Raw genomic sequence first — 13,216 nt, forward strand, 5'->3', positions numbered from 1 at the left:
AGCATTATTTTATTGTGCTCATATTAAGTAATGTATTCATTAAAATAAGTTACATTTTGTAAGGAGGAAATTATGTTTGAATTATATATCATGTTGGTTTCTGAAGAAGAAACTTCAAAGATCTTTGGAATTCTTTTAGTATAAGTAAACTTTTGTGTGTCTTTCTAGTTCTTTTTTTATTTTATTAACTTCATATTAATTGAGGGTCACTCATTTATTCTGAGTTGCCTTTTAGAATGTTAGTGCTTACTTCTTTGGATCATTTTATAAAATTTAAAAAAGTGGTGCAATGAGTGGTATATAAAAGTAGTAACATTGGCTTTTGCTAAAAGACAGCTGCTATTAAAATGGAATTGTTGCCAAAGACCTTTTTAATGACAATAAAATGCTGAATGATTTTGATAATAATGTAAATGATCATTGAAGTAATTTTTTAAAGTAACATCTGCTTTTCTTTGTATTGAAACTCAACAAAGTAAATAAACAGTTTTGTATAGTGTTTTTTATATTCATTTTTTTTCCTAAGGTAATTGAAAAAATGTAAAAACTGGTACATGATAGATAAGAGTTTCCTGTTAATACTTTTTATCTTTTTTGCTATATAGGATTATATTTTGAATTGTTTAAAGATTTGATCATACATTAGGCTTTACCTTGATTACAAAATTTGAGTATTTAGCACAGGATAAAAATGAGAAGAAAACCATGTGTCAGTTATTCTTATGAACACACATGTAGAAATCCTTAAAAACTATTTTTAAAAAGACAAATCAAGCAGTTTATCAAAAGAATAATTTAATAATTATCAAATAGGACTCATTTCAGGAATACAGGGAGATGGTTCAATAGTAGAAAAATGATTACTATAATTTCACTGCCTTAGCGGATTAGAAGAGAAAACCATATATAAATTATCTCAGTAGATACCGAAAGTTCAGTAAAATTTAAACTAATTTTTGTTTTATATATTTATTTTTTTAGGCTTTTTTTTTTTTTTAAGATTGCTGAGGCCTGGTGAGCTTTTCAGATTTCATCCTGCTCCAGGAATAATTAGTTTAACCTCATCTGTCTGGGTTATAGTTTACTTATCTCTAAAAAGAGGCCATACTAGTTTTTCCTTAAGGCCTTTAGCAGTCCCTGTCCCCTTCCACCTCTTTTATCCTAAAGCTCTCTCATACTGGTTTAAAACTGGACCTGAAACACGTAACTTTTTAAAAAGGGTTAATTTTTATAATACAGAACATTTTAACGTCTGATCACATATCTTTTCCAACACCACTTACTGGTAAGCTCCAACTAGAGGAAGTTTGGGGCTGGAACTTACTTATAACCCCAAGATCAAGAGTTGCATGCTCTGTCAACCGAGCCAGCCAGGCACCCTCACTGATTTTTGTTTTAAAAATTTCTTTGGTTGTATACATTAAATATGTATAACTTTCTGTATGTCAATCATACCTCCAAGTAGTTAAAAAAAAAAAAAACAAACCAAGAACTTCTTTGATCCAAGAAATAGAAGGGAAAGTTCTTAACTTGATACAGTTATATATACCTGAAACTTATGTCAAGGATTGTATATAAGGATGAACAATTGGAAACATTACCATTAAAGTCAGGAACAAGACAAAGATATTTGCTATGATTGCTTGATTTTTTTTTTTTTTAATATTAGGCCAGAAGTCCTAGCCAGTGCAATTAAAAACAGAAATATGAACCATAAGTATTGGTAGAGGAGAGAAAACATAGACATTATTTACAGATGATATATTTACTTACCTAGAAAATTGTTGTGAAGCAGCAGAAAACTATTAATGAATTCAGTAAAGTAGCCTGACACAAATTCCACATGCAAAAATGTATAATCAGTTACAAAATGAAATGGAAAGAAATAGTGACAAACTCGTTGAAATTCTTTAGAATAGACTTAGTGAGAAAGGTATAAGATAACTGATTAAGAAAGGAATCAAGGTCAATGGAATAGTGTATATGAGTGAAAAAAAATGTAGATAGAAACAATAACATAGATAAATCACCAAAACAGTATTAATCAACAGAAGCAAGATACAAAAGAATACATGTTGTATAATTCCACTCATATAAAACTCAGAATCAGAAAAATACTAAGCTGTATTGTTTAGGAAGGCATATGTAAGTTGCAAAACAATAAAGAAAAGCAAGATGGTAGTTAAAAAGTCAGGATGGTGGTTACCTCTGTGGTAGAGGTAGAATTTGTGGAAGGGCACTTGGAGGGATTCTGGGTGTTGGTTTGACTTGAGTTGTAGCTACATGGGTATTTCCTTTATTTTGCTAACCTCAAAGTAGATCTTTTATCTACTTTCCTATAGGTGACTTTATATCCCAGTTTAAAAAAAAAAAGAGATGGTTATGTGGAAGAGAATAGAGAATTCTAGAAACTGACCCATATGAGTGTGTGAATTTATTATATGATATATGAAGAATTTTAAACCAGTGGGAAAAAAGATGTATCAGACGATAAATTGTTAGGGGATAATTGAATTGCCTAGAAATCCTAGAAAAAACTTAGATTCCCAGCTCATTATGAATAAAAATTTATTTTAGATGGGCCTAAAAATAAAAGTCTAACTACAAACATTTAAAAATCTAAATATAAATTAAAGATCTAAATATAAAAATGAAACTAAGGCAGAAACAAAATATATCTAGGTTAAAATTTCTTCCTTAGCAAAACAATATATGCAGATATCACAAAGGAAAAGATTGGCGGATTTAACCATATATAAATTACAAACTTCTGTGTGGTGAAAGATAAAACAAACAGCATCTAAAAGAATGGGGAAAGTATTTGTAGCATCTGTAATAGTCTTATTGTCTGCAATATGCAAAGAGCTCCTAAAATTGAACAACCCCACAATTAGATGAACAGTTGGTATATAAAAGGAGAAATGTTAATATCTCTATACTGGGAGATATTCTTATCCTTTGTAAAAAGCAGAAATTCAAGATAGATTGATAGTATTTGTGAGACTGTGAGTAAAAGAGCTCTTTGGTGGGAGTATTGGTGCAGACTCTTGGGAGGGCAGTTTTTCTCAACATTTTAAGTTGTGTTAGACATGTACTTTCATGTCTAGAAAAATTGCCCTTCTGAAAGGCTTGCATATGGCACAAAGATGTATGTACAGGGAAGTGCCTTAAAGCATATAGAGTAGGAAAAAAGTGGAACCACCCAGTTATCCATCCCTAGAGGAATGCTAAAATTAATTAATTATATCCATTGTATGGAATATTGCCATTGTTAATTTGCTTACTACAATGTGGAAATGTCAAGGAACATTGTTAATAGTGAAAAACATTTTTCCATCTAATAACACATTTTTATTACATTTATGTAAGAAGCATAAAAAGCTAAAATTCTGTGTATGTATACAGTTATGTATATATTTAAGTGTGTATATATTTAAGTATGTCTTGGAAGGAGATTCATGAAAATATTGACAGTGGTTACCTCTAGAAGGTAGAGTGAAGTAGACTAACTTTACTATTGTTTGAATTTTGTATAGTGAACATGTATAACTACTTTTTAAAAATTTATCTCTTCAATATTGGGCTTTCTAAATGACATTCTGTTTTCATATTAGAAAACTGAAAATTAACATCTGTATCTGAGGACAGAACTTAGTGATTAGGGAAGAACCCTTTTCCACGGTTTCTTTGAATCTAAGGTTCCTTTTTGTTTAACACCATATCGAACACTATAGTCATTCTTTTATTTTTAGGGATTATATATATATATATATTTTTTGTTTGTTTGTTTTTTCCTGCTCTAGTTTTTATTATTTCCTGGCTTTGGGCCTTGTTCTTTTTCTGGCTCCTTTAGGTATAAGGTTAGGTTTTGTATTTGAGATTTTTCTTGTTTCTTGAGGTAGGACTGTATTGCTATAAACTTCCCTTTTAGAACAGCTTTTGCTTTATCCCAAAGATTTTGGACTGTTGTGTTTTCATTTTCATTTGTTTACATGTATTTTTTTTATTTCTCTTTGAATTCTTGGTTGACCCATTCATTGTTTAGTAGCTTATTATTTAGCTCCTTGTATTTGTGTTCTTTCCACAGTTTTTCTTGTGATTGATTTCTAAAATCATACCATTGTGGTTGGAAAGGATGCATGATATAGTTTTAATCTTTTTGAATTTATTGAAACTTGTTTTGTGGCCTAACATTCTGGAGAATGTTGCATGTGCACTTGAATGTGTATTCTGACGTTTTTGGATGGAGTGTTCTGTATGTATCTGTTAGGTACATCTGGTCTAGTGTGATTTTAAAAGCTGTTTCCTTGTTGATTTTCTTTCTGGATGATCTATCCATTGATGTAAGTAGGTGTTAAAAGTTCCTTACTATTATTGTATTACTGTAGGGATAATATATTTTGAAACAGAGTCATGGCAGTATTTTTTTTTTTCATGGCAGTATTTGGCTTCACCTTTTCCTTATTTTAAATTTCCACAAATTTGAATTGTTCAAATATGTACCTCAAAATTCTTATCTAATTTGTAGTTTTACTTTTTGTCCAGGCCCATCAAATTCCAGTGAAGAAAGTGAATCCTGGAGAAGAAAGGAGGAAAATGTTTGAGGTATAAAGACATCTGTCTGCTTATTTTAAAGCTTTGCAAAAACAATTCTAAGAAAAGACAAAATCTTATAAAACCTCCAAACCTTTCCTCCTTATTTCTTTCAAACAAATAAACCTTTAACTTAATCCTTTTTTTTTTTCCTTCCTAATCTCCCTGGGCCTACCTCTACCGTTGGTATACTAACTTTCCTAATGAAACTAGAGAAAGTAGGAATTACTATTGATAAAAATGTTCTTTTTTATTTAAGGAAGCAGCAAGAAAGAGAAGGTTGGAATTTATTGAAAAAGAAAAGAAACAAAAGGATCAGGTAGTTTTTTTGCTTTTTTTCTTTCCTTGCCAAGTTGTAGGTGATAATAGTTTCAAGAGTTCTAAGAAGTTTGTCTTTAAAATTGTTACAGATTAGTTTAATGAAGGCCGAGCAGATGAAAAGACAGGAAAAGGAAAGGGTAAGAGGATAATCCATTTTTCCGTGGTACATCCTACCCCCTCCCCACACACATACTTTTTTTTCCCTAAAGGAATACACTGATTTCCATTGTGTTAATAAACGTATTTCATGTATTTTATATTAAATACTTGCATTGTGTTTTGTTTGTTTCTTTTCCCCAAAAGTTGGAGAGAATAAATAGGGCCAGGGAACAAGGATGGAGAAACGTGCTAAGTACTGGTGGAAGTGGTGAAGTAAAGGTAGGCATTTGATACCCATGTGGTTACACTACTGCGGTTTTTTCCTCCAGTGTCACCTTGCTCTTTGAAATGTATATAACTGGCTTTAGGAGGGGGGGAGGTATTAACTTTTTACCTAGAATTCTTCATCTATTACAAGTTCTTAGTTTTCCTACATGTATTTGATATATAATTTGTATTGATAACTAATATCTGACACTGTTAAATTGTTTAAGTTTGATGTGAAGGCTATGATATACTATTCCTTCCAGAAGAATCTTTTTAAAATCAAATCAAATTTGTCACACCTCTCCCTAAAATCCTTCTATTGCTTCATCTAGCCTTACAGATTAAGTTTCCTTAAGATCCTTGTTCGTCTGGCCCCTGCCTATCTCTCTAAGTTCATCTCTATCCATTCCCTACCCCTCGCTATGGGCTCAAGTGAGGCTGAACTAAAGACCATACTTGTAATTTTCTTATTGTGTGTAGCCTGCCTAATCTCTGTCTTTGCACTGTGTTTCTCTTTACTTGATGGCACCCCTCCCTTCACTGTCAGTACCACGTCCAGTGATTTACCTAGATAGCAGATTACGTAGCTAATCATTTATCTAGATATATTGAGATTTCTTTTGGGTAGATCTAGACTCTTTAACCTTGGGCAAGTTACTTGTTTTCTGAGCCTTAACTTCTTCATTAAAAAAAAAAAGAAAGAAAAGAAAAAAAAATTTCAAGAACAATGCCTGGAGTGTGACTAGCAAGGACTCATAGGTTTAACTTCCTGTTTCTTTCTTTGTTCTGCTTATCTGAACCGTATATTTCCTCTTCTGCTCTTGTAGCATCCTTTACATATCTGTGGTAGGCTGAATTCTAAGATGGTCCCCCAAATTTCTGATTCCTGGTGTAGATACCTTGTATTCCCTCCCCTTGGCGGAACCCTATGAAGGTATTGCAGCTCTCTTGATTAGGTTTTGTTAGTTGTAAGTGGTGATGGGATAGTCACTCCTGTGATTACTGTTGACATTTGATGAGATTCCCTCATAGCAGACTGGAAGGGGAGAAGAAAGTCTGAGAGACATGCTTCTGCTGGCCTGGAAAAAAGCAAACATTCGTGTTGCAGGGAAGTATAGGTGGCCTTTAGAAGTTGATAGTCCCCTTTGGCCAACAACTAGCAAGAAAGTGGTGACCTTAGCATTATGGCCACAAGGAAATAAATTCTGCCAGGATCCAGTGAGCTTGAAAGAGGATCCTGAGCCTCAGATGAGAATTGCAGTTCTGGCTGATGCCTTCATTGCTCCCTGGTGAGATCCTGAGCAGGAGACCCAGCTACCCACATCCAGACTCTTGAGCCAAGGAAACAGTGAGATAATAAATGGGTATTGCCTTAAGCTACTAAGTTTGTGGTAATTTGTTACCCAGCAGTAAAAAAATGAATATACTTTTATTCCTCTGTATTATAATTTTAAATGTTATCCAGTCAACTTTTAGTCAACGTGTCTTTAAATTGTGAATTTCCTTGACCCAAGCTCATTAAACTTGGTATTTAGGTGTTGAATAGATTTGTCAAATTGACTTGATTACCTTTTTTGCTTCTTTTCCCCCAAAGTTATGATTTGAATAAAAGTTTGTTTTATATAGATATGTGTGTTCTGTCCTGGCTTTCACATTTTTCATATTACATATTAATAATTCAGTAAGAGTCACTTTTTCTAATTCTGTATTAGTATATTATACTGTTTTTAGTAATATAAATTTATCTTTAAAATTACACTTTACCCTTTTTGTGCTGCACTATCTGCTTTACTTGAAAGTAGAGCTTACTACCTCGTGAATGACAAGGAATGACTCAAAATTTGGCCCATTCTAAAATAACTAATTCCAAGGTGCCTGGGTGGCTCATTCATTAAGCATCTGCCTTCAGCCCAGGTCATGATCCCGGAGTCCTGGGATCGAGTCCCTCATCGGGCTCCCTGCTCAGCGGGAAGCCTGCTTCTCCCTCTCCCACTCCTAACTGCTTGTGTTCCCTCTCTCGCTGTCTCTCTCTCTGTCAACTAAATAAAATCTTTAAAAATAAAATAAAGTAACTAATTCCATATCTTACCTGATTGGAAAGTAAAATTAGGCCCTCAGATCTTGTCAAGCATTTTATATCAAGTATGTGGTTAGTGTTGAGAATTTGATTATTTTTTCTTCTTCTTTTGCGTTTATCTTCTGTGCAATAAAATGTCTTTTTTTCTATGATGTCTAAAGCTATGATTAATCCTAAAGTCTAGTTTAATCAATGTTGTTTGATAACTGATTGAGACAGTTTTTCAACAGAATTACATAGTATGTGCTTAATAGATTTTTGCTTCATTTTATAAATTTCTATAATGCTTTCATTGAGGATTAATAAAACTATTTCCTGTGACGTAAAGCAAATTCTGTGTTACTTTCTGTACTTATTTCCCATGGGGTTTGAAATATTTAACTCTTAGGTTGTTTGATTTCTGTACAGTTGATAGGGACCTGGAGCCTCAGTATAATGTCGACCAAATTAAGGACATCCCCTAACTAAAGATTAAACAGAAACTAAACATTAAGGGAAAGATTTCAGAATTAGTACCATTATTATAAACCTCTGATAAAGCATTATTCACAGTATAAATTACCAACTGTCTTTGGTTATTTACTGTTTGCAGAATCTGGGACTTATTGCTTTATTTCTGATGTATCTCTTATGAATTATGAATGTGTGTTGGGTTTTAAATTATGAAATCCATAGTTGGATCATACGGTAATCATAATATGTAAGAAGCTTATCTGTTGTTTGAAAATATATGCGAATACTACTCAGTGATAAAAAGGAATAGCCTGTTAATACATGCAACAACATGGATCAATCAAAAACATACTGAGTTAAAGAAGCCAGACATAAGAGTACGTTTTGTATGGTTTCATTTATATGAAATTATGGAAAAGGCAGTCCAATCTATGACAGAGAGCAGATCAGTGATTGCTGGAATGAGGGGAGGTTGACTGCAAAGTAACATGAGGGAACTTTTTGGGGTGATGGACATGCTTTTGATTGTAGTAGTAGTAGTATATATTTGTCAAAACTTATCCAGTTGTGCTTATAGTTGGTGAAAAAGGTGATTTTTGAAAGATTATATTGCTTCAGTGTTTGTTCTAGTATTTTCAGAATTATTTTCAGTATAGCCATCTTCAGAGATGTTAGCATACCTTTATTTTTGCTAAAGAGAAACATTAGACAACTCAAATTCAGATCAACGTGAAATTAGCACCAGACTAAGCTCAGAGAGTAACCAGTCTCATAGGAGATGCAACTGCCTTTTATCTGAATTCTGATTCTGATTCTGATTCTTGCCTTGGGAGGCACATTTAGAAGATGTGTGTGAGGATTCCTTTAATGGGGTTAATTAGTTATCTTCCCTGCTTAATTAATTATCTTCCCTATTTCTGACAACTTTCATCTCTTCTCAAACATCTTTAATCAGTTATCTGTATTCATTTCAAGTTTTCTTTTTTAAACTCATGCTTTCTTATAATACTGTCTGCAACTTACTATGTAAAGATTTTAGCTCAGTGGGTACACTGAAATTTACTTGATTTTATTTTTCTTTGCCTCTTTTCTTACCCACATTTTTTCCTTAAGATATTATCACTTGGAAGCTCTTCTTTTACTTGTCAGTATTCTGGCTTCTGTTCTCAGCATTTCCCCCCAAAAAAGGTTTTGAAATGCTACTACTCAACTTTAGTCATAACAGTTTATTTTCAGTGTTGTTGACTTCTGCATTTGAGGTTATTGATTTCCTCTTGATAGTGAAATTCTTTCAACGTGACTTGTGAAGCATTACACACTTAACTTTTTTAAAAAAATTTTATTATGTTATGATAATCATCATATCATCATACATCATTAGTTTTTGATGTAGTGTTCCATGATTCATTGTTTGCGTATAACACCCAGTGCTCCATCCAATCCAATACGTGCCCTCTTTAATACCCATCACCAGGCTAACCCATCCCCCCACTGCCTCCCCTCTAGAACCCTCAGTTTGTTTCTCAGAGTCCATAATCTCTCATGGTTCATCTCCCCCTCTGATTTCTCCCCCTTCATTTTACCTTACTGAATATCTTCTTTTTTTTTTTTTTAAATATAATGTATTATTTGTTTCAGAGGTACAGGTCTGTGATTCAACAGTCTTACACAATTCACAGCGCCCACCATAGCACATACCCTCCCCAATGGCTGTCACCCAGCCACCCCATCCCACCCACCCCCCCACAACTCTAGCAACCCTCAGTTTGGTTCCTGAGATTAAGAATTTCTCATATCAGTGAGGTCATATGATACATGTCTTTCTCTGATTGACTTATTTCGCTCAGCATAATACCCTCCGGTTTCATCCACGTCCTTGGAAATGGCAAGATTTCATTCCTTTTGATGGCTGCATAATATTCCATTGTATATATATATACCACATCTTTATCCATTCATCTGTCGATGGACATCTTGGCTCTTTCCATAGTTTGGCTATTGTGGACATTGCTGCTATAAACATCGGGGTGCACGTACCCCTTCGGATCCCTACATTTGTATCTTTGGGGTAAATACCCAGTAGTGCAATTGCTGGGTCGTAGGGTAGCTCTATTTTCAACTTTTTGAGGAAACTCCATTCTGTTTTCCAGAGTGGCTTCACCAGCTTGCATTCCCACCAACAGTGTAGGAGGGTTCCCCTTTCTCCGCATCCCCGCCAATATCTGTCGTTTCCTGACTTGTTAATTTTAGCCATTCTGACTGGTATGAGGTGGTATCTCATTGAGGTTTTGATTTGGATTTTCCTGATGCTGAGCGCTGTTGAGCACTTTTTCATGTGTCTGTTGGCCATTTGGATGTCTTCTTTGGAAGCCGTCTGTTCGTGTCTTCTGCTTATTTCTTGATTGGATCATTTGTTCTTTGGGTGTTGAGTTTAAGAAGTTCTTTATAGATTTTGGATACTAGCCCTTTATCTGATACGTCCTTTGCAAATATCTTCTCCCATTCTGTCGGTTGTCTTTTGATTTTGTTGACTGTTTCTTTTGCTGTGCAAAAGCTTTTTATCTTGATTAAGTCCCAAGAGTTCATTTTTGCCCTTGCTTCCCTTGCCTTTGGCGATGTTTCTAGGAAGAAGTTGCTGCAACTGAAGGTTAAAGAGGTTGCTGCCTGTGTTCTCCTTTAGGATTTTGATGGACTCCTGTCTCACATTTAGGTCTTTCAAACATTTTGAGTCTGTTTTTGTGTGTGGTGTAAGGAAATGGTCCAGTTTCATTCTTCTGCATGTGGCTGTCCAATTTTCCCAACACCATTTGTTGAAGAGACGGTCTTTTTTCCATTGGACATTCTTTCCTGCTTTGTCAAAGATTATTTGACCATAGAATTGAGGGTCCATTTCTGGGCTCTCTATTCTGTTCCATTGATCTATGTGTCTGTTTTTGTGCCAGTACCATACTGTCTTGATGATGACAGCTTTGTAATAGAGCTGGAAGTCCGGAATTGTGATGCTGCCAGCTTTGCTTTTCTTTTTCAATATTCCTCTGGCTATTCGGGGTCTCTTCTGGTTCCATACAAATTTTAGGATTATTTGTTCCATTTCTTTGAAAAAAGTGGATGGTATTTTGATAGGGATTGCATTGAATGTATAGATTGCTCTAGGTAGCATTGACATCTTCCAATTCATGAGCATGGAACGTTTTTCCATTTCTTTGTGTCTTCCTCAATTTCTTTCATGAGTATTTTATAGTTTTCTGAGTACAGATTCTTTGCCTCTTTGGTTAGATTTATTCCTAGGTATCTTATGGTTTTGGGTGCCATTGTAAATGGGATTGACTCCTTAATTTCTCTTTCTTCTGTCTTGTTGGTGTATAGGAATGCCGCTGATTTCTGTGCATTGATTTTATATCCTGCCACTTTACTGAATTCCTGTATGAGTTCTAGCAGTTTTGGGGTGGAGTCTTTTGGGTTTTCCACATAAAAGTATCATACCTTCTGCAAAGAGTGAGAGTTTCACTTCTTCTTTGCCGATTCAGATGCTTTTTATTTCTTTTTGTTGTCTAATTGCTGTGGCTAGGACTTCTAGTACTATGTTGAATAGCAGTGGTGATAGTGGTCATCCCTGCTGTGTTCCTGACCTTAGGGGGAAAGCTCTCAGTTTTTCCCCATTGAGAATGATATTCGCTGTGGGTTTTTCATAGATGGCTTTTATAATATTGAGGTATGTACCCTCTATTCCTATACTCTGAAGAGTTTTGATCAAGAAAGGATGCTGTACTTTGTCAAATGCTTTTTCTGCATCTATTGAGAGGATGATATGGTTCTTGTTCTTTCTTTTATTAATGTATTGTATCACATTGATTGATTTGCGGATGTTGAACCAACCTTGCAGCCCAGGAATAAATCCCACTTGGTCGTGGTGAATAATCCTTTTAATGTACTGTTGGATCCTATTGGCTAGTATTTTGGTGAGAATTTTTGCATCCATGGTCATCAAGGATATTGGTCTGTAATTCTCCTTTTTGATGGGGTCTTTGTCTGGTTTGGGGATCAACATATGGTGGCCTCATAAAACGAGTTTGGAGGTTTTCCTTCCATTTCTGTTTTTTGGAACAGTTTCAGAAGAATAGGTATTAATTCTTCTTTAAATGGTTGGTAGAATTCCCCTGGGAAGCCATCTGGCCCTGGGCTCTTGTTTGTTGGGAGATTTTTGATGACTGCTTCAATTTCCTTAGTGGTTATAGGTCTGTTCAGGTTTTCTATTTCTTCCTGGTTCAGTTTTGGTAGTTTATACATCTCTAGGAAGGCATCCATTTCTTCCAGATTATTTAATTTGCTGGCATATAGTTGCTCATAATATGTTCTTATAATTGTTTGTATTTCTTTGGTGTTGGTTGTGATCTCTCCTCTTTCATTCATGATTTTATTTATTTGGGTCCTTTCTCTTTTCTTTTTGGTAAGTCTGGCCAGGGGTTTATCAATCTTATTAATTCTTTCAGAGAACCAGCTCCTAGTTTCGTTGATCTATTCTACTGTTCTTTTCATTTCTATTTCATTGATTTCTGCTCTGATCTTTATTAGTTCTCTTCTCCTGCTGGGTTTAGGCTTTATTTGCTGTTCTTTCTCTAGCAGGTCCTTTAGGTGTAGGGTTAGGTTGTGTATTTGAGACCTTTCTTATTTCTTGAGAAAGGCTTGTATTGCTATATACTTTCCTCTTAGGACTGCCTTTGCTGCATCCCAAAGATTTTGAACAGTCGTGTTTTCATTTTCATTTGTTTCCATGAATTTTTTTAATTCTTTAATTTCCTGGTTGACACATTCATTCTCTAGTAGGATGCTCTTTAGCCTCCATTTTTGAGTTCTTTCCGACTTTCCTCTTGTGATTGAGTTCTAGTTTCAAAGCATTGTGGTCCGAAAATATGCAGGGAATGATCCCAATCTTTTGGTTCCGGTTGAGACCTGATTTGTGACCTAGGATGTGATCTATTCTAGAGAATGTTCCATGGGCACTAGAGAAGAATGTGTATTCCGTTGCTTTGGGATGGAGTGTTCTGAATATATCTGTGAAGTCCATTTGGTCCAGTGTGTCATTTAAAGTCTTTATTTCCTTGTTGATCTTTTGCTTAGATGATCTGTCCATTTCAGTCAGGGGGGTGTTAAAGTCCCCTACTATCATTGTATTGTTGTCAATGTGTTTCTTTGATTTTGTTATTAATTGGCTTATATAATTGGCTGCTCCCATGTTAGTGGCATCGGTATTTACAATTGTTAGATCTTCTTGTTGGATAGACCCTTTTAGTAGGATATAGTGTCCTTCCTCATCTCTTATTACAGTCTTTGGTTTAAAATCTAATTTGTCTGATATAAGGATTTCCACCCCAGCTTTCTTTTGGTGTCCATTAGCATGGTAAATGG

At 34.7% G+C, this 13,216-nt stretch overlaps 1 protein-coding gene across 1 annotated transcript in view; it reads left to right on the plus strand.

Annotated features, from left to right (window-relative positions):
* NEK1 (NIMA related kinase 1) overlaps window positions 1-13,216 on the plus strand; it is a 216,482-nt gene that overhangs the window by 62,888 nt on the left and 140,378 nt on the right. Inside the window, exons 13-16 of the mRNA XM_088021009.1 lie at window positions 4,546-4,605; window positions 4,853-4,912; window positions 5,004-5,051; window positions 5,218-5,292. Of these exons, the coding sequence (XP_087877135.1) occupies window positions 4,546-4,605; window positions 4,853-4,912; window positions 5,004-5,051; window positions 5,218-5,292 (243 nt within the window). The remainder of the gene's footprint in view (window positions 1-4,545; window positions 4,606-4,852; window positions 4,913-5,003; window positions 5,052-5,217; window positions 5,293-13,216) is intronic.

This window comes from Eumetopias jubatus, unplaced genomic scaffold (genome assembly GCF_037043125.1).
Source record: "Eumetopias jubatus isolate StellerSeaLion01/CBP00866 unplaced genomic scaffold, mEumJub1_p1.0 scaffold_2, whole genome shotgun sequence".
In the NCBI taxonomy this organism is placed as follows: Eukaryota; Metazoa; Chordata; class Mammalia; order Carnivora; family Otariidae; genus Eumetopias; species Eumetopias jubatus.